Below are 21,827 nucleotides of genomic sequence, written 5' to 3'. Positions count from 1 at the left end.
CCTCTGAAACTACGGTTAAATTGTGCCAGATTACACATCACTACAACCCAGATGACAGCCATCTTCGTACTCACCACCACGAGAACCTCGAAGCCTATATCATAATGAATGTTCCTTCGAAGAAAATAGAGACACTGCATCTCGCATACATATACCCCTATCTTTCTTATCAAATCAATCAGCTCCTGGGGACAGTATGAACTTAATTAAGGCAGCAAACAATGCATTAATGACTGTGCCATTCATGTTTTTGTAGTTCCAGCAGGGAATAAAAAGAATTGAGACCATCAGAAAGCAGCATTAGCCGCAGGTTGAATAAGTGACCTTGAGACTAACACAAGAAATAAAACAAAAACTTCTAATTTTGGTTGACAACGGGCAAAGAGCAAAACAACGATACCATCGTGTGAGTGAGATGCAGAAAGACTTAAAGATCCAAGTGATGGTCAATTTAAGTTGGTGAAGCATAGATTAAAATTGGTACCCTACTTGCACAAAACAACCAAGCAAAAGCTTATGTAACTGGGAGGGATATTCGCAGATTATAATTATAAAAGTATGACTTGAAATCAAAACATTTCAACCACGTACAAACAAAATTGAAATTACACGTGCATCCTGCAAGTGAAAGGACTGTACATTCTGATGGTTCAAAATGTAGCCTTAGGCACCCTATGGTACAGAAATATTAACTGAAATGGATTAATAAACAAAAATATTTGAAAAGTAACTAACCAAGCAGGAAATACTAATAATCCTTACATACTATGATTTAAAAATAAAATGAATGTTTTCAATGAACATAATAATTACTTTGTAATACTTAAAAATATTTTAATGATAAAAATGTCACACAACAGCGAGTACTTATGGTTTTAGTCATAAGATGTGCAAGTTATTTCTTTAAAAAAATGAAGTGCATAAAACCACATTTTTTTGTTACTGTATTAAATTTAATGTGCAATTTACCTGCCCAGCTACTCCTGACTCAGCGGACTCTATCGTTGGGTCTTCAACATACTCAAAGAGCTCCTTGTCAAATGTGCGATCACCTTTGTCAAATTTCATTCTCAATTTTCCACTCCTCTGTCTGTCTGAAGCACTGGTCACACAAAGAGCCTCCTCCGGCTTTGTTCTAAAACATCATTCAAGCTTCACTTCAAGAAAACCCACAATTATTCTATCAGTTTCAAACTAATTCCTTCACATTACACAGAACTCAGTCTACTTACACTTACATGAATAAAAGACCCCTTAATTTGTTAATGTATGTATTAAGACAATGGAGGGATGCTTAGAAGAAAGGTTGACGTGCTTTATTTTCAAAACGTGTGTGTTCCTTGCATAATGGGGAGGTTGTATCAATAAATCTGTCAGTCCACATGCTTCATCTCTGAAATGGATTTTGATAAAATTCTACACTTGGATCTACACATAATATAGCTGGGTAAATTTAATCGTGATTCCCGTATATGGGAGACGCACATTATACTTACGCAATTATTTCACAAGGCAGATCATCAATGAAGGCTTGAATACGACTTCCAGCATTCATATAGTGGCCAGTTATCTTCAGCACAGTGCCTCCAGAGCGGGGGCCATACTTTGGCATTATTGCTTCAATTTTAGGATCTACAAACTCAAAGTTGTGTTTAGACTCGCCACGAAAATCTTCCACTCGGACAATCACAGGACCACGCCTAGGCTCATTTGTACCCGGTCCATCCACACGACAAACTATTTGCTTCGTTTTCACGTACAGCTGTTCATATGGTTCACATGATATCCCCGATACACTCACACCACCATAGATGTCTGGAAATGTCTTACCAAGGTTGATACCCTGCAAAGAAATGCACATCTTTGAGAACACACTGCGGTCAACATCAATGTTCAAGTTTTCAAGCATTCATAGTGGTTTCCATTTGCTGACAACTCAAAGAACAATCTAAAATCCAAATTAAATTACTTTATAAGGTCTTCTGTAATACCTCATCTGCCTTCCACCTCCTCCAGTAGCAAACTGGACAGAAAATTGACCCTGAAAAGGGACCAAACTTCTGACCTTCCCCAATGGACCATCTAAACAGTGAAAAAACCTTTACCTTGATGGTAATGTTGGTACCACCTTCCCAAGGCCCAAGCTGAGGTTCAAAATCTGTTACTTCAGGATTGGGACAAGTCTGGTTACGGTTGAGCCAGACACCTGCCCCTAGGTCACACTGCTCCTTCACTTCGCAACTATCGGAAACCTGACACCAGCCACAACCATACTTCTCAGCTAGTGCTAGACACATGCCACAGTTGTCAGCCATGTCTTGGCAACGGTAGATCACCACTGAAACATAAAACATCCTCTTATATGACGGCTCTGTCAACCTTCATAATGCCTGTTCATGAAGCAATATCACATACACAGGCCTACATTCAGTTCACCCCCCAATCGTTGATCACTTTTCAGATATGATTGTAATTCATACAATTCTGCCATTACGAACATTAAAATGGATATTACAAGCTTAGGTTCCTTGGAGTGAGCTGGTCAATATTGGCATTATTTATTTTCCCCCACGTTTAATACCGAGTCACATTACTTTCTCTCCCTATTTAATAGAAGTTATTCACACCCATTTACCTACTGGTACTGTGAATAGAAACGCTAACTAACTAGATGGCTTACCGAACCCGAAGGTTCATCACCGAATTAACCAAAGCCCTCCACCGGACCCTGTCCTGGACCAACAAAATCCAGTCTCCTTCAACTCCTATTTCCCACAGATCCCACCTGACATTATCCTCCCATCTACATCTAGGTCTCCCCAGGGGTCTCTTCCCCTCAGGCTTCCCAACCAATACCTGGCGCACACCTCTTGTCCCATCCATGCACGCTACATGCCCTGCCCATCTCATTCTTCTCGACTTAATCACCCTGACAATATTGGGGGAGGAGTACAGATTTTTAAGCTCATCATTTTGCAGTTTTCTCCACGCCCCATCGTCGTCTCTCTTGGGCCCAAATATCCTCCTCAACACCCGATTCTCAAACACCTGCAATCTGTGTTCCTCCTTCCGAGTGAGAGACCATGTTTCGCACCCATACAAAACAACAGGCAAAATTATTGTTTTGTACACTTTAATTTTCTGGTTCTTAGAAATCAGACGGGAAGACAAAATATTTTGAACTGGAATAGAAACGCTACCTTACTAAAAACATCAAGTACTTCTCGTAATACTGGTCATGTAATTATTCACTTATTTATTTTTATATATATAAAACAATAAAATCCATATATTATATTCATATGATTACTTCATGCATTTCTAAATTTCCTGACATACCATGAACATCGTCAGGGTTGTCCAGTGGTTTAGAGCCACCCCAGATAACTGCAAATGATGCACTAATATTTGGCGCACGTGAAGTATATGAAAACTCCATCGTATCACAATAGATGGTGTCACCTAAAAGCTGAGCATTGACACTTGTGACGCGACCCTCGATGTTGAACTGGCACACAAACCTGGTTTGAACGATGAATTGCTGAAACCACATAAACAAACATTCGGAACATCCAGCATACCTCGTATCACCTACTCATGCTCAATTGAGAAATTATCGTACTAGCACATCACTACCTTAAACAAAATGCTTTTGTCAGACTTACCCCAATTATGTGAACCTTGACACGAATGCTCTTCTTCATTCCAGAGGAAACAAGGATTTCTGGTAAGCCACCAGCTGTAGCATTAATGGTTGGGCAAAAACCTGGACCACTTCTGTAGCTTGGACCAATACGCTGCAAGAAAAACGACTCGTCATATCACATAGAGCAAAGACAAACTAGGATATGCGATGGATCCACAAATTTTCATGTATAACTGATGAATAATTAGCATCAAGAGTGTAAGCAATTCATTCTGAAGAACCATTCGGATGGAGGAATATAGAAAATGCATAAATGAAGACAGAAAACTTAGAATATAATGTGTCGTCTTCATAGAAACGAAGATCATCCACGCTCGAAGTCTAAGACTGGCACTTGCATACATTTTATAACATAAACAGGAATACTATTATCTCTTTAGGATAAAACGGAACTGTTCCACTCGTAACACAAGGAATAATATTTCTAAGAGTACCAAATAAGGGTCCGGAGTGGCAGTGGGGTCTGAGGCGTGGACCTTGTGCCGCTTGGTCGCTGGGACCTTGGGTTCGAATCCCACTCAAGCCATGGATGTCTGTCCACGTTTTTCTGTGTTGTGCCGTCCTGTGTACAGGTAGAGGCCTCGAGACGGGCCGATCCCTCGTCCGAGGAGTCCTACCGAATGTCTATAGATCGAGCCAGCGAAAAGTTGGGACCGGCAGTGCTCAGGCACTTGAAGAACGGGTCGTTCCCAGTATCCAGTAAGAGTACCAAATAAACCTTGCCACGTTTCAACGCGTTAAAAATGAAAATTGCCAAGTACTTACACTGACACCCGTCACTAGTATGTCATTACGACAATTCTCAGCTGTATCGTGAGTGCAGCGGTGCCCATCAACGCACCAGTCACACGGAAAGGTAGATGAAACACACTGCGTGCATGAGCTGTATGTGTTGCAATCAAAAAATGTGAAGTTTGTTGTTACAAAATCAGGACCAGATGTCATGCGCACAGACAGCCTGGCAGTGAAGTGATCTGCAACAAAAGGGTAATACATACATTTTACAGGTTTAAATTAACAATTTTACCCTGAATTTAAATGTTAAATTTTTAACATCAAAGTATTTAAATTGGTGTCTTAATAGCCCAAAGCCGAGTGAGAAGGTTGTACAATTCTCGTAAAAAATCTCGCAAACATAAAACATGGACTCTCGTATACACACTTAAATTTTGTCATTTTTATATTATTCTTGTAATTTCTGTCATTTTCAACTAAAATGTGACTTCTAACAATACATGTCCACATATTCAATTACACACATAGTAATGCCCCATTCAACAATGGAATATATAATGCTTTTGTTATCAGAACGAATTTTTATACAATGGTTTCAGAGATAAAACTCAAGATAATGTAATCAAATGTTGATGCCTTCTTCAAAGAAGATAATTGGAGAATGAGCTGCAATGGGGACCTTCTTTATACACGAAAATATTATCAAATTTAAAATATGGAATTAATAAAGCCTGAAGGGAGGAGACCACACAGATGACCTAGACAGAGATGGGAGAATAATATTAAAATGGATGGTAAATAAAACGTGTTGTGTCAATTGAATTCATATTGGTCAGGACGAAGACCAGCGGCATGCTCTTGTGAACACTGTGATGAACTTCTGATTTTTCGAAATGACAGGAATTTAATTAGCTGCAAATATGATCAACTTCTTAAGGATTTTGCTCCACGAAGACTGATGAACTGTCAGCCATTACAGTGATCTTGTTTTCAAGATTCATTAACCTGGTAAAGAGCAGAGGCCTAAACCCCGCACTGGTCCAGGGCATCTTGTTGCAGAGAGAGAGAGAGAGAGAGAGACCTTCCAAAATCCCATGTTCGCTTTACATTCGTACGCGTCTAATCCGAAACTTCATTAAATCGCTGACGTTTGAACATTCCAGTGTGGAGCAGATGGCGAGCGGGCGTCGTCAATTCTCCTGCAATCCAATGCCCAGGTGGGTGCGAAAAGAGAGAAGTAGAAAGGGGGAGAAGACAATAACGCAAAGCGCATCTCTCCTCTTTGTATCATAAAATCATTCCAACTTCATAGCTGTTCCTCGACACACCATCCTGGAAGATCACGGATCGCGGCGGATTAACCAACTCCATGGAAGCTGACAGTGGATTTACTCGTGTATAAAGAACCAGAAAATTTATTAGTGTTAAAAAGAACTCGTCACAGGTTTTATCCTGAGTCAGTTCCTTAACAACCATTTTAATATTATCTTGCCATCTATGCCCGGTTATTTCCAGTGGTCTCTCCCATTCTGCATTTCAACGAAAACTGCTTCATTTGATAACCCTAAAAACAATTTGATGAAGAATACAAATTACGTATTTCCTCGCCAGCCTCCACATTACCTTGTTCTCAAACACCCTCATTCTGTGCTATTGCTTTTACGTGACAGACCAGGTTTCAGACCCATACAGAACTAGTACGCTGAGAAACCTGGTTCTCGCGGCGTGTGGTCTGGTAGACTACACAGGGCTAATCTCCCTGATGATGGAGGCAGTAAGAACCTCCGAAACGTCAACAACCCAGAAGACAGCCATCTTCCGACTAATATGTTGTTTAAAAACGTTATGTCAATTACTCGTGAGATATATTCCTTCCTTGGGTGGATCTCCATCCTGCCCGGACCATAAAACGAATCCTGTAGAGAGCTCCTTCCAATAATTCCAAGACCAGATAGTCTACTTTCCTAGAAGACGAGGCAGTATACTCCTACCAAACGATGGTATCTACCTAAAGTTGACGTGGCTTCACTGTCAGACCACCATCGACATACTTCAAGATTTTCCTCCGACATTTGGCCAAATATAAAGAATAAATATTCTCGAAAAACAAACACCAAGTCTACGTAGCCGATCTCCCGGTCAATTTCGAAGCTCTCGTGAAAAGAAAAAATACGGACAACGACATTCGAGACATCGGGAATGGACTGTTTCTAAAAACTACCCTGGCATTTGACTGAAGGACGTCAAATCTCGGGGCGTTCCGTCCCGGACGCAGATCCGACCTCGTACCTCCAAATATGAACGAGGCACGCGTCAATCATCTCAATGGGAGAAACCAAAGAAAAGTAGAAAACCTAACCTCACTACGAGTACTTCCAGGCCGGAACGTGTAATTGCGTGGACGTATCCGATCCGCTGTGCCCCCTACCCGGCCAGCAGTTAATTATTAGGAGCAAAATTACCGAACCTGTCTTCCCGTTGCTCCAGTGAAAATTCTATCGATTTCCTGCTTTGTTCCTGAATCCACCGCGCAGCGCGGTCACCGCTGCTAGAACACTGATACGGAAACGCTGAACCGTGGAGACAAGCCGAGGCCGGAGAAATCGAAATCAAAACCAAAACTGCCATAAGAAAGAATCCGACTTGGCTTCGTTGCGTCTTACACAAATGACGGACTCCCTTTGTTCTTTAAAATGCGCTGTATAAAACGCTGATGGCGTGTGGGTGGAGTGGAGTGGAGGGGAGGGGAGGGGGGGATATTCACCTGCAAGAGACTGGGTGGAACCCACAATGGCAAACCCACGTTTATGCTAAAAAAGATAACACTTTCTGCCAAAATAATTCGTGCATAAGCACCGTCTTCAAATCTCGATTATACTGTACCTACAGTCCGCAGACCAGAAGAAAATCCCTGCTAGGAATTCGATATACGCGCATGCGCAAGATTTCGCGGTGAGTGACGACCCATCCTAAAAGCATTCGTTCCACAACCACTGAACGAACAACAGACGACAGGCTTTCGTGTGTTCTAATGGGTACAGCTTTAAGATTACCTCACAGTGGCACAGCGATTTAATCTAGAATATTATCGCAACACCCACAGAACACATTACAAGTGCGCTCACTACACGCTACTCTTAACTGCTCGATGTTTTCAGTCTGTGTAGTAGCCTTAAACTGTGACGTATCACACTTCCCACCAATAGCAGCCCTCTAGTCCAGCTGATAAGTAACATTCCCCCCGCAGGGTTTTTCTCCTGGTCTGTGGACAGTACTTTCATATTGCTTACCCTGCTTGACAAGCAGACCCTCAGAGAGCTTTCGACCCTTTGAACTTTTAAACAATTCCCGTAATCAACAACATGGCGATCTTGAGAATCCCTAACGTGGGAGAGACACAATGCCAGTTCCATCTAATGCAGGGTACTCGAGTTTTGATGCGGTAACACATTCTAAAATTATGCAAACCTGGTTAGAGACACATTTTACTTACTTTTCGGTTCTATAGCGGTGATTAATGATCCACTGTAACTAGGGACGTGAAAGTTTGTATCAAGATAGATTCATAACACACCGAATAATGCTGCATGAAAATGTATGTACTCGTACGTTAACAATTACAATCATGGCGACGGCGCGAGACGTACGAGGTTCCGTCGCGATTAATTTAACGTACTCGGCATCTGTACGGCCGTAAGTAGCGACTGTGCATAGAAATGGATCAATGAATTTTGTACTTATTAATTCATAGTTGCTGCTAGGCTCACCATATGTAGCCAATGAAGGGTTTGACGGAAAACAAGCGTCATGAATTCTATTTATAGAGGCAGAGTTTATGTAACAAACAATATACAAAGGCTGTTTAACACGGTGCAAGACACATTATGGGCATACATTATTCAGAAATTACCTACAAGATCCGTCCAAGGAAACTGCGAGTGGTTTGCAATCCTTCTTCGTGTCCTACGGTCTCGCGGTTCAAATCTCTACCTGGAAACAGCCTGCCTTTCAACCCTTCCAATTCGCCATTCAATGATCACACTATAATTCCACGCTTACATTAACCATCTCTATTAAATATATTTATGAATGCGTCATTTCAGTGGCGGGTGTCATGTTAACCGTGTTACCCCCGGCAAAACACATTGAAAAAAAAAATAATAAAAAGTATTCTACCCACATTCGTGGTTCATTTGCATTCCATGCACTGGAACACAGCAGAACCAATCATATAGAACGAATCGTTAGCCAGCTGGAGCCACACAAGCGCTGTTAGCCAACGAGTCGAGGCTTACGGTGGCCACGAATGCCTAATTGTATTTTATCTGATCACTTCTGCCGTGTTCCAATGTGTGTGTGGAGCATTGATGAACCACGAAATTAAGATGAAAGATAATTAATTTCTCGTCTTTCAAAGTGTTGGGCGGGTAACACGCTCAGCCCCTGAGTTTGGGTTGAGTAGCAACGGCCTCCAAGACGACATGGCGTCAGAACCGAGAAGACTGCAGTAAACGCCATCACCGCCGTGAGAATCTCAAACCTCACATCCCTTGGGGTGAGCGCAGATGGCAACCGGAAGGCGTGCGGTAACCTTGAACGGCGAAGGGTGTAGACGGTGATTAACATTCCTCTAAAATCCTGGACTGAGAACCAAGGCGGGAAAGAGCAGTGTTGTTTAACGTTCAGGAATCTGTAAAGTCACGGCGAAAACAGTCTTCTGGGACTTTGCGCCTTGTCTCGCGTCACAGGTCCCTAGAGCGATGATCGCCCTGATGATGGAAGCAGTAAACGCCTGGCACTGTGCCAACTTCGCATCAAAATAGCTGGAGCGTTAACTACGATTAAGATCCCACAGCTTCAACGAAAGAGTGCGGTGGCATTTTTCTGGTCTGGATTAATTCAGTATTACGCGCCGCGGTAAGATGTCAGAGCTACTCGTTGGAACGACAAACTATCTTTCCCCACGCAAATGTAGTAACAGAAGAAAGTGTATTTCAATAAATCAGCGATGAACCGGTTTAAATTAATTTGCTGTCTTAACCCTTTAGAGCCCTGTGGCAACTGCACGTGGCCTACCATCAGCTTTAGAAAATCAATCAATCAATCAATCTGCGTTCTGACCACAAAATGTGCTTCTGGGTTGATTCGACCAACAGCACCGCCCAATTAATATCTCTAATGGAGAATAGCTTCTTGCCTTCTCTTTGTGGTAGAGAATGGACTCCGGTTCGCAAGTTCAGAGTTGCTACTACGGTCCCTCCAGATTTTAATTTATAAAAATTACCCCCTACTTATGGAGACCAGTTAACTTTCCAAATTGACATTTCCGCAAAAAATTAATCATAAAATTAAAATTCCGTTGTGTCTGTCTGAAGTGACGTCTTCACTCTCATTCTACCCGTATCAGAAAGACGAACGGAAAAGGCCTCGAAACCTTCCAACAAAATAATGCAACGCTCTGTCCACACAGACATGAATTCTATCTCCCTTCAGCTCAAAAGGCTCGATATTGCACGCGGTAACAATTCCGTTCGGCTCGATGTAAGAAGAAACGTCTCCCTTGCTACTCTCCGAACTGAACTAATTCCCAGATTACTAATTGTGCAGGAGCACCGGCTAAATTAACTCAGCCGGCATTATTAAAACAGGCCTACATTAATATTTACATTTCGAACCCTCTGTGACACTGATTAATGTTTAAACGTCTGCATAGGCCTACTGCAGAGTCCGTCGCAAAATAGATGATATGTAACTGTACACATTTTATATCTCCTCACAAAAGCCTGGATTCCATCCTGTCCTTACAGACTCCCCTAACGCCACTTACAGAAATAGAAATTTCAATCTCAATGGTGCGTGACTGGAAGAAAGCCATTTCGTATGACGCATCTGTATTCCTCGGCTTTAAAAAACACGCATTCTGACAGCGACGCCGAAGGCCGTGCTGTAGTCCTACTTCAGCCCGAAACAACCTGCGTGCACCTAAATGCCACATTCGGCATAAATACGATCAAAAACGAGCTCTTCCGGAGGGGGCACGCAAGTCAAGATGGTAACGGCGTCGATGTTGTTGTTGTTATGGGTTTCAACGGCGTGCGGACTTTAACAATAACAATTCTTCGTTGCTGGCATCGATAGATTTTAGCCTCGTATTTCTAGAACCGAAGATGAAATGGCTACGTCGCATCTCCCATAGAACAGTAATATACGTATACAACTGAGGAAAACCCCGAAACACTCTGAATAAGTCGGACACCAGAGTGAGTCGATTCTGTCTCCAATAATCATTCCATGAATTTGCATTTGCTTCGACGCCCCTCGAGCCCAAAATTACTTCAAACGTGGACGGGACCACAGAAACATGAAGTCCTTAATTTGAATTTTCAGTAATTAGAACAGATAAATCACGCGCTAAATCTAATAAGATAAATGACTATGCCGCCCTCACGTTGCACCGGAATCCAATATTTTGCGTAATATTATCTTCTCGAACCTGCAATTCTGGAATTCGCTTTGAAACCAGGGCAAAACGCTGAATAAAATGGCAGGAACGACTAAGGACGAATCAAGTAGACAACTTAGGATGTTAATAAAGTCTTCTCGGGCTTCACATCAACTTAGGGCATCACGGAACAAGGAAGGTCGTGGTTTGTAGTCACCTTTCCTTGTTGCAACAGCGAAATCATAGTTTAATCCACATTCCCACTGGCGATTCCAACGCCCTTTGCACATGCAAGGAATAAATCACCAAACTCTGATGATTGTGTATCAATGTTATGTAAATTCAAAGGACGGCAGCACGTCGAAGTTTCAAACAAAACTCCTTTTTGTTACCGAGGGAGGGTGGCAACTCGTAATTTCGCGGACAAAGGTCTGCCCTCTGCATTAATGGCTCTGACGACTACAAAGTCACGTCAAATTCACGTCTAACGCTAAGAGTTCGTAATTATTTTCGTGTCGACATGACTCGAAAGATGACATATGAAGCTGGTACGTTGTTTCCCGGGCATGGTGCGTCCTCAGGTTGCAGATGGAGGGACAGGGCCTCCAGACACGACGGACAGCTGCCATCAATCGCGGAAGGCAGCGAAGGGTTTGTCCGTCCACCAACTAGGGCGGCGAGTACAACTGTGGAAGTGTGTTAAGTTAGGTTCATCTGGCTTAGAATATGGGCCGGTGGCGGGATATCGTGGACAGGGTACAACACTATACTGCCAGAGGGTGACGACTGTTTGGGCTGTAGTGTCTGATAGACGTTTACCGACGTTTCAGAGGTCCCTGTTGAGTCTACCGTCAGGTCAATCACCCACTCACGCCCATACACGGCCGAGGACATGAATCAGCAGGAGTTATACCACAAACCTCCGTAATATAGCGGGTTTTTTCCTCAGGATTTAACAGCCGGAGGAAAACGACTTACTTTCCAATCTGCGCCAGTTTTATAATTGCTCTGTGCTCCAATTGACGATGTTGAATGTGCATACGGTGGAAGAGGCCTTAATTGCACCTGTGAGTACCCAAACGCTCGCAAATTAAGTCTTGACAAGGAACTTACAACGCTTAGCAAATAAGTGTATAATAGTCAGGCACCAACCCACACCGCGTGAACATTTAGTATTTTCTAAGGCACAAAAACCTACTTCCCAGAGCGGAAAAGTGCAGACACCGTCCACCGCGGAGAAAAGAAGCACGGCCCACAGTAACAGAAAGTTAAATGCAGACGTTACCTTCTGGGCTGTGACGCCGTGCGGACAGAAATCAACGTTTCGGAGGAACAAGCTGCCTCCATTCCATTTCAGCCCTGAAGATGGTGGCATTATGCTACTGCGAAACGCTCGTATCTACCTACAAGTCCACACGGCGTTGCAGCCATGAACACCCACAATGACATCTTCACAGCTGTAAGAACCTTAAATCTGAACCAATCACAGGCCTAAAATGCCCTGTTCTCAAAACTTTCTAAAAATGATTAATGTTTAGAACACAAAAATAAACAGCTGTTTCAGCCACATTTTCTTCTGCCGCGTATCAGAAGGATAACTCGCCATTTGGAAGACACAGCTGGCAAAAACACTTGTCCCAAAACTTTGAGACGGGGGGGGGGGGGGGGGGGGAATAAACGAGATATAAGGTCCAGAAATTTCAATTACATCCTAAGGCCAACAGCGTTAGTCTAAACTGTTTTGTGAAATACTCTAAACGCTGTCCATTTGCCCCGGTTTTGAAATCCTCAGACCCATGAACGAGCAGGGCATCATGCCCTCTGAGATTTTATTATTTTTAATAAAGGAGCGGCAACTTGTTTTTATAGGCAAGACATGCCTATAATCTTGACATCACATTTCCTACAGGAAACGCACGAATAAAGAGAAGACAGCGGCCCGGGCAAACAGTGGCAGGGGGAAACGCCCCCTGCACACCTAAAGCTACAAAATGGCTACCATCGGAAGCGATACACAACGGACTGACGGCTGCCTGGACGAAATAAATTATAATATATATTACACAGTTTCAAACTGGGGTTCAATTCATATAACTAAATGGTTTATTACATTCATTAAATTAGGTGGTATCTAAAATGCTGCTTTAAATAACCCTTCGAGAACCAAAGCTCGACTAAATATTTAAGAATCCAGCGCGTACCTCAAAGAAAACACGTCTCCATTACTACGATCAACAGATTGATGCTGTTTAAGGAGATAATCGCTGATAATTGTGAATTGTGTCAACTGAGAATCACGCGAAACTCGCAAACACTAGTTACTGTTTAACCACATGGTACATATATTTACCGATAGACTTTAAACGGTAACCGAAGTTTTTTAAAACGTTACATGACGAATGCAAGGAGGACTATGAAAGATGGATTAAGACACTGGGTGTCCAGTCTGCGCATTTAACATTTTCGTGCTCTTAGATCAAAGCGGAATTAGTTATCAAATCTCTTGCAAAAATTTACAGCACAGCCATCTTCAGACTCACCGCCGTGAACACCTCAAATCCTATTTGAAATTTCGTTACAGCCACACTAAATGTTCCGACGGAACTGAAAACCAGATAAAGAAATTAAAAATTAATTGCGAGAACGGGATTCGGGTTTTAATAATCACCACTGGCATGACCTGCCAAGCACTTCCGATGCAACTCATTACGGAATGTTCAATTTTCGTTTGTTGTGTAGTGTACCGTGTTTATGGGGCACGAGACCGCACGTAGAACCCATAATGCCCAGCGCAAAAAAAGCAGTGTTCCAGGTCCGGATTTCAAATGCGAAAAGAAACAAACGAAAAGTCGACTACAAAGGAAGTAAATGATTTTAAAATTAAAATCTACGGATAGCTTTGGTGAGATCTGAAACACAAAAAACTAATATAAGCGAAGGGTCTACAAACACGAACAGGTTAATATTTGTGTCCTGTTTAACGAAACAGAGGAAAATACGAGTTTTATGCTCATGTTTCGTCAGCAGACTGCATATATCTCAGTAAAACATTCTGCGATAACAGCAAAGTTTAAATATTTGGGAACCCGAACGCAAATTGCATTCACGAAGAAATTAAATTGGAAACAAGTTTGTTACCACACGATTCAGAATATTTCGTCTTCCCGGCTGCTACCTGGAACGTAGCCTAACGATTAAAACAAAACAAAACGCAAGTTTGGATAAAGATGTTTTATTTGGGATTTTTCTCTCTTACGCCGAGGGAGGAACCGATTTCGAGTGTTTGAGAAAATGGTGCTTAGGAGAACGTATGAGGCCAAGGAAGAATTAGTTACAAAAGACTGGAGAAAAATTCACAATGATGAGCTTCGTACTCTCCGCCAAATATTATTCGGGCTATAATGCAAAGAGGATGAGATGTACGGGACAGGTCTCAATTTCAAAACTCAGCGGCGACGTTTCGTGATATCTGGCTGAAACTGCCACCACTGTCAGCCGAGTGCCCGGCGCCTGCCTGCACACGGTGCAGTTCTCTTGCCAACTCGTGCAGGTTCGATTACTGCTCTCGTCATGAGGATCGACCCGGCAGCCTAGAGTCTCTCGGCAGGCAGATCAAGGACTGAAATTGCTGGTTCTTAACTCTGCGAGTTTACTGTACTAAAGACGAGGTAAGTACGACCGATTAGTAAGTAGATACAGTTTATTTTATTATTTATTTAGTGTTCTGTCTGACGACAGGTCCATATGAACAGGATCCTTCCATCCTTTTCTCGAACTGGGACCTGTTCATATATGTTCTTGGCAGAAGATCCAGAAGTGGTTTGCCATTGCCTTCTTCTGTGTGTGAATGGGATGCCACGGAGAAACCGGGGAAGCCCCCGGAGGAAAACTCCGTGTTGCCTAGACCACGGCCTTGCCCAACACAAGTTATAAATTCGGGCACCGCCGGGAATCGAACCCGAGACCCCAGGATTACAAGGCCAGCGTTCTAACCGCTAGACCACCTCATCTTATTATTTATTTAGTGTTCTGTCTGACGACAGGTCCATATGAACAGGATCTTTCCATCCTTTTCTCGGACTGGGACCTGTTCATATACGTTCTTGGCAGATGATCCAGAAGTGGTTTGCCATTGCCTTCTTCTGTGTGTGAATGGGATGCCACGGAGAAACCGGGGAAGCCCCCGGAGGAAAACTCCGTGTTGCCTAGACCACGGCCTTGCCCAACACAAGTTATAAATTCGGGCACCACCGGGAATCGAACCCGAGGCCAGCGTTCTAACCGCTAGACCACCGTGGCGGTAAGCTAAAGTTATAAAACCTTAAAAAAGTCTCAGGATGGTGGAGATCAGACAGTAGAGACCGATGGATGGGGAAGTAGAAATGGTGGCCTAAACTAAGGAACCGACTTACGACAGTGAGAGGAAAAACAAAAAGTGTAGGTCGGAATTCGCTCAATGGGGCGAAGGTGGTCGTGAAACCGGCCCTCACTACAAACCCTCATTTCATAGTGTCTGCTACTTGAAGAATGCGCAGAAGAAAAATGGTTTCATTCGAGTAGTTTCTTGCTGACAAACAGACGAAATTCGAAGTTCTCGTAGCGTTGAAGACGACGACGACGATGTTCTTCAGGGTTGTGAAATCGTTTAGCCCCGCAGTCTGGGCTGTAACCTTGAGTATGGAGAAAGTATGTTTCTCCGAAACGTCGGCACCTACCTGCGAGTCTACACGGAGTCACAGCCCGGAACATGATCACTCTCACTGCCATGAGAACCTCAAGTCTTACAAATGCAGATTCCCGTGAGTGCTGAGATGGGAGTATCTTATTTCATGCTTACGGGAAATTAAAAACAGCGAACCAGCGCCTACTTACGCTGTCCCAGTGGAATGGACGGCAGAAGATCGGTTCTGGGGGTCGTGCAGTTCACTCCGTAAGTCTTGCGAGTGGCGTTCGTTATCAGCGTCTTATCCAGAGCCGTGAAAGCGCACAGAAACTGTCCTGACAGAGTCGGCAAGTTGTCTATCACCAGCTCCAACTGAAAGAAACAAATGACACGACATTAGTGACTGAGAAAATCTGTCCATAAATCCCAACCTCGTTCTGGAGCCAGAGAACATCAGACTTCTCGCAAAAAAAAACCCTTCTCCTGGTCACACATCGCATAATTTATTCAAACAAGTGACGGAGTGTCGCCGACGTAGGCAGACGATTAAATTGTCATGACCGCCATGAAGGTAGCATCGCGAGAAGCGATTAATTCACGTAGTTGAGTTGGACCCCGCAGAAAAGAGTCAACTTACCTGACCCCTGCCTGCCACAGTTCTATCCAACTGATCTGCCAGCCTACGAGGCTCAACTCCATAACTAAAAAATACATGGAAGATCGAAAGTTTCGTTATCCAGCAAACGAATGAACGAAGTCAAGAATCGATACCCTGTTCCTCTCGATGACGGCCATAAGCATCAAACGGCCGTGGCCTATATAAAGCAGCAGAGGCAGAAATTGGATAATATAGATCAAAAATATTTTATAGTTGCACTCACGGTTGCTTTTGTATATTTAAAAATGTTTTTGCAACAGTTTAATATACGAATGGTAAGACGATTTGTAAATGATGAGTAATTAGAAATGAGTGGCTTAATTTAAGGGCTAATCTCTATTAAGACAGTAGATTTCAGGCAAAAGTTTCAACGTCGGACCTCCTAATTTCAGGCAAAAGTTTCAACGTCGGACCTCCCAATTTCAGGCAAAAGTTTCAACATCGGACCTCCCAATTTCAGGCAAAAGTTTCAACGTCGGACCTCCCAATTTCAGGCAAAAGTTTCAACGTCGGACCTCCCAATTTCAGGCAAAGGTTTCAACGTCGGACCTCCCAATTTCAGGCAAAGGTTTCAACGTCGGACCTCCCAATTTCAGGCAAAAGTTTCAACGTCGGACCTCCCAATTTCAGGCAAAAGTTTCAACGTCGGACCTCCCAATTTCAGGCAAAGGTTTCAACGTCGGACCTCCCAATTTCAGGCAAAAGTTTCAACATCGGACCTCCCAATTTCAGGCAAAAGTTTCAACGTCGGACCTCCCAATTTCAGGCAAAAGTTTCAACGTCGGACCTCCCAATTTCAGGCAAAGGTTTCAACGTCGGACCTCCCAATTTCAGGCAAAGGTTTCAACGTCGGACCTCCCAATTTCAGGCAAAAGTTTCAACGTCGGACCTCCCAATTTCAGGCAAAAGTTTCAACGTCGGACCTCCCAATTTCAGGCAAAAGTTTCAACGTCGGACCTCCCAATTTCAGGCAAAGGTTTCAACGTCGGACCTCCCAATTTCAGGCAAAGGTTTCAACGTCGGACCTCCCAATTTCAGGCAAAAGTTTCAACGTCGGACCTCCCAATTTCAGGCAAAGGTTTCAACGTCGGACCTCCCAATTTCAGGCAAAGGTTTCAACGTCGGACCTCCCAATTTCAGGCAAAAGTTTCAACTTCGGACCTCCCAATTTCAGGCAAAGATTTCAACGTCGGACCTCCCAATTTCAGGCAAAAGTTTCAACGTCGGACCTCCCAATTTCAGGCAAAGGTTTCAACGTCGGACCTCCCAATTTCAGGCAAAAGTTTCAACGTCGGACCTCCCAATTTCAGGCAAAAGTTTCAACGTCGGACCTCCCAATTTCAGGCAAAAGTTTCAACTTCGGACCTCCCAATTTCAGGCAAAGATTTCAACGTCGGACCTCCCAATTTCAGGCAAAAGTTTCAACGTCGGACCTCCCAATTTCAGGCAAAGGTTTCAACGTCGGACCTCCCAATTTCAGGCAAAAGTTTCAACGTCGGACCTCCCAATTTCAGGCAAAGGTTTCAACGTCGGACCTCCCAATTTCAGGCAAAGGTTTCAACGTCGGACCTCCCAATTTCAGGCAAAAGTTTCAACGTCGGACCTCCCAATTTCAGGCAAAGATTTCAACGTCGGACCTCCCAATTTCAGGCAAAAGTTTCAACGTCGGACCTCCCAATTTCAGGCAAAGGTTTCAACGTCGGACCTCCCAATTTCAGGCAAAAGTTTCAACGTCGGACCTCCCAATTTCAGGCAAAGGTTTCAACGTCGGACCTCCCAATTTCAGGCAAAAGTTTCAACGTCGGACCTCCCAATTTCAGGCAAAGGTTTCAACGTCGGACCTCCCAATTTCAGGCAAAAGTTTCAACGTCGGAACTTCCCAAACAGAAAGAGTGATCACTCCACCGCGGCGTTATGACCTATGATAAAACTAAGCTAACTTTACACCGAGAAACACTAAGTCAGATATCAAACCTCTCCACCTGAGAACGGAGGGTGTGCTGATTATGGGGCAATGGAAAGGAATGGATGATTACACGTGTTGTCAAGAAATCATAAGCACATTTTGTCATAGCAAAGAAGACCATAAAATACATGAGTACGATGTTGTTCTGGGCTGTGACGCCGTGTAGACTCACAGGCAGTTACCAACATTTCGCAAGAATACCGAATTTCGTAATTCTAATCAACAATCTAATTGCATAATTACTTTTTGACGTGTCTTCAGAGGGAAGCATTCTTGCTTCTCCTCTGACGGAACAAAACAGATTGATCCGTCAAGGCACAGAATTGTCAGTTTTCAAAATAGCAGTAATTTCCGCTCAACAAAACCTCTTTGCAGCAGCTTGACAGATTAGAGCAGAGATATCATAGACTGGAACTACAAACACACAATTTCCCTTCCAAGCGCAAGGTAGTTAAAACTGGAATGTGAATGTGGGCATGTAGCCAGTAATTACGACAATAGGCAAAGCATGAATCTCAGGAGCCGAAGGGGATGTTTATTGCTATTTAATCGTAAAAACGAACCTCTATACATGGTTTACTGCAGCCTAGCAGTATTTGTTCACATAGAACGGATCTAGTAAGTCTCCAAGGGCCTATCCTCTGAAATAAGGTTAGGCCTACGTGTACAGAAAAATGTATTTTAAAAACTCGAGTAAGAACACGACAGTTAAATATCAATCTAACGAAATGCGATATCGGGCTTCCCTTTAGGGCGACTTACTTACAAGTCTTTGTTTCAGTACACGTTTGGGACTAAGGAAACGCGACATTCATGCACCAAGAACTGTCCCATGGCTGTTACATTCTTCTCTCACACCTCATAAATAAATAAATGGGACAGCGGATTCAGACCAGGTCAGGGATCGATTTCCGGCCGGGTAGTATTCTCTTACCCAAGAAGTCCAGACCGGCTCTGGGGCCCACCCAATGTCACGTGGCTCGGGGGGGATATACCTTCACTCCCCTATATACGTCTGCACGGTGTGGTAATTAAGCATCTGGAATGACTTTACGTTTTACTTTATAAAGACGTCTTTTCCCATGCCTGCCCTATCCAAGGGCAAAGCATCTTAATTTTTTTAAGGTTCCATCAAGAACACTAACTAACTAACTAACTAACTAGATGGCTTACGGAACCCGAAGGTTCATCACCGAATTAACCAAAGCCCTCCACCGGACCCTGTCCTGGACCAACAAAATTCAGTATCCTTCAACTCCTATCTCCCATAGATCCCGCCTCACATTATCCTCCCATCTACGTCTAGGTCTCCCCAGAGGTCTCTTCCCCTCAGGCTTCCCAAATAGTGGACCCAACCAACCAGATGGCTTACGGAACCCGAAGGTTCATCACCGAATTAACCAAAGCCCTCCACCGGACCCTGTCCTGGGCCAACAAAATCCAGTCGCCTTCAACTCCTATCTCCCATAGATCCCGCCTGAGATTATCCTCCCATCTACGTCTAGGTCTCCCCAGAGGTCTCTTCCCCTCAGGTTTCCCAACCAATACCCACCATCAAGAACACTAGTCGTCTTAATGACGGACGCAGTTAGTGCCTCTGAAATGTTGGAAGATTTCTACGAGATTACACGGCGCAACACCCCAGAAGACAGTCTCGTCCTCATACGAAATCTCACCCAGTACGACACTGCAAATTTCTTTTGGCCTGACACATCCACATACTTACTGGACGTCGAAGTATCGAAGCGGATGCCACGGGGCAGGAACTGACGGTGGACGCACGCAATCGGAAGTATTGCCGTAAGCCACGTGTTGTTGAAAAGCGGCACGTGGCATCTGCAATTTGTTTGTCGGCGATGAGATCTTGTTGATGCATTGATTGTTGACACCCAGCGAGCTGTTTCAATGTCTGAGAACTGCAACGACTCCACATCAACAACCAACAGTTGCCCACGAACAGCTCTGAGCCTACTTATGGGGGGCTCACGATCAAAGTTTTACGGACGCTCTGAATGAGATGGCGTTAGTGTAGAGCCCATAATCCCACACCGGTATTTCTGACAGCAAGAAATTAGGTGTAAATACGAAATTGTTTCCAACACCATTAAGTTCGTTACTGCGTCCGACTTCAGTACCCTGAGGACGAGGATAAAGATGGTTCTCAAAACCTTGGTCTTTTTCCCTTTCAAACACCTGACAACGCTTGTAGCCCGAGAAGAATTTATTATTTCCGAAAAACATACCGGCTTTGAACATGGAGACTACGTATTTCTGAAATTTTGGTATCTACCCTTCTGCCTGGACGGCGTCACAACCCAGATGACTGGGGGAGAGAGAACAAACGATGGGCTGGCATTCAGATGTTTCAACGAGTTGAGAAACCGCCATATATCGCATACACAACCTTATTTCCACTTACGCACGTATGGGAGAGACGACAAATGCTTTCAAAATATTAATCGGAAATTCTGAGAGGAATTACCATTTGGAAGACGGCCAGGAACGTTCAACTGACGGCTAGTAACTATAACACAGAATTACTTTTAAACTGTTTTCAATCAAGCATGTTAATAATTAGCATCTTTATATTATCTGTGAGGTCACAGTGGAAAAACGTCCAGGATCTTCTATTATAGAGGCTATAAAATAAAATAGAATAAAAGCAAACATCGACTACAGATAGGAAATTACGTCTTCCGGGGTTTTATGCCAAGTGGTCTAATAAAAGTTGACCGGCGTTTCAGAGGTAATTAAATGTCTCCGTCATCGGAGCTATGATGGAGGCAGGATGCGCGCGCGCACACACAAGGAACTGCCAGTGTGATACTGCGACCGAGATGAAGGTGAGGTTCTGAACGGGGTGCTTAGGACAACACCTGGATCTGGGACGGACGAAATTGCAGGAGGGTGGGAAGAAAAATCATAATGAGGAGCTGCAGAACTTGCAGTCTCCGCAGAATATTATTAGGATGATTAGATCGGGGACGGCGAGATGGAATGGACATGTGACGCTCATTTTTTATTTGTAGTGTTCTGTCTGACGACAGGTCCATATGAACAGGATCCTTCCATCCTTTTCTCGGACTGGGACCTGTTCATATACGTTCTTGGCAGATGATCCAGAAGTGGTTTGCCATTGCCTTCTTCTGTGTGTGAATGGGATGCCACGGAGAAACCGGGGAAGCCCCCGGAGGAAAACTCCGTGTTGCCTAGACCACGGCCTTGCCCAACACAAGTTATAAATTCGGGCACCGCCGGGAATCGAACCCGAGACCCCAGGATTACAAGGCCAGCGTTCTAACCGCTAGACCACCGTGGCGTGACGCTCATACCACATGAAAAATGCGCGAAGTTGTCTGCAGAATCTGAAAGGATGTGACCAGGGGAAAGGTAATACTTAAATGAATACTAGGAAAATGTCTGAAGTTTGTAGACTGGATTCATTTTGATCAGGATATGGGCCCGTGGCATGCTCTTACGAACACGGTAATAAACATTCGGATTCCATAACCAGCTGCTCACGGCGTCTGCTTCAAGCAGTTACATAACAGCAACACCCAGAATGCTACTGACTTTTTACACTTGAACGTTCAGTTTAGTCCATCTACTATCCACGGGGTGGCAAAGACGCGGAGGCGCGTAATCCTACGTGGCCTC

At 43.8% G+C, this 21,827-nt stretch overlaps 1 protein-coding gene across 2 annotated transcripts in view; it reads right to left on the bottom strand.

Moving 5' to 3' along the window:
- PlexA (plexin A) overlaps nucleotides 1-21,827 on the bottom strand; it is a 173,554-nt gene that overhangs the window by 12,152 nt on the left and 139,575 nt on the right. For both annotated transcript variants that reach the window (XM_087355990.1, XM_087355991.1), the window contains exons 7-13: nucleotides 15,756-15,918; nucleotides 4,472-4,680; nucleotides 3,666-3,797; nucleotides 3,340-3,541; nucleotides 2,106-2,338; nucleotides 1,497-1,843; nucleotides 970-1,135 (exon numbers count right to left, since the gene is read on the bottom strand). In XM_087355990.1, the coding sequence (XP_087212116.1) occupies nucleotides 970-1,135; nucleotides 1,497-1,843; nucleotides 2,106-2,338; nucleotides 3,340-3,541; nucleotides 3,666-3,797; nucleotides 4,472-4,680; nucleotides 15,756-15,918 (1,452 nt within the window). The remainder of the gene's footprint in view (nucleotides 1-969; nucleotides 1,136-1,496; nucleotides 1,844-2,105; nucleotides 2,339-3,339; nucleotides 3,542-3,665; nucleotides 3,798-4,471; nucleotides 4,681-15,755; nucleotides 15,919-21,827) is intronic.

The sequence above is a fragment of the Zootermopsis nevadensis genome, unplaced genomic scaffold, assembly GCF_977971745.1.
Source record: "Zootermopsis nevadensis isolate Lab colony 2312 unplaced genomic scaffold, Znev_1.0 Znev_ptg000025l, whole genome shotgun sequence".
Taxonomy (NCBI): Eukaryota; Metazoa; Arthropoda; class Insecta; order Blattodea; family Termopsidae; genus Zootermopsis; species Zootermopsis nevadensis.
The sequence above is the reverse complement of the archived record's forward strand: the minus strand, read 5'-3'. Positions and strand labels throughout refer to the sequence as shown.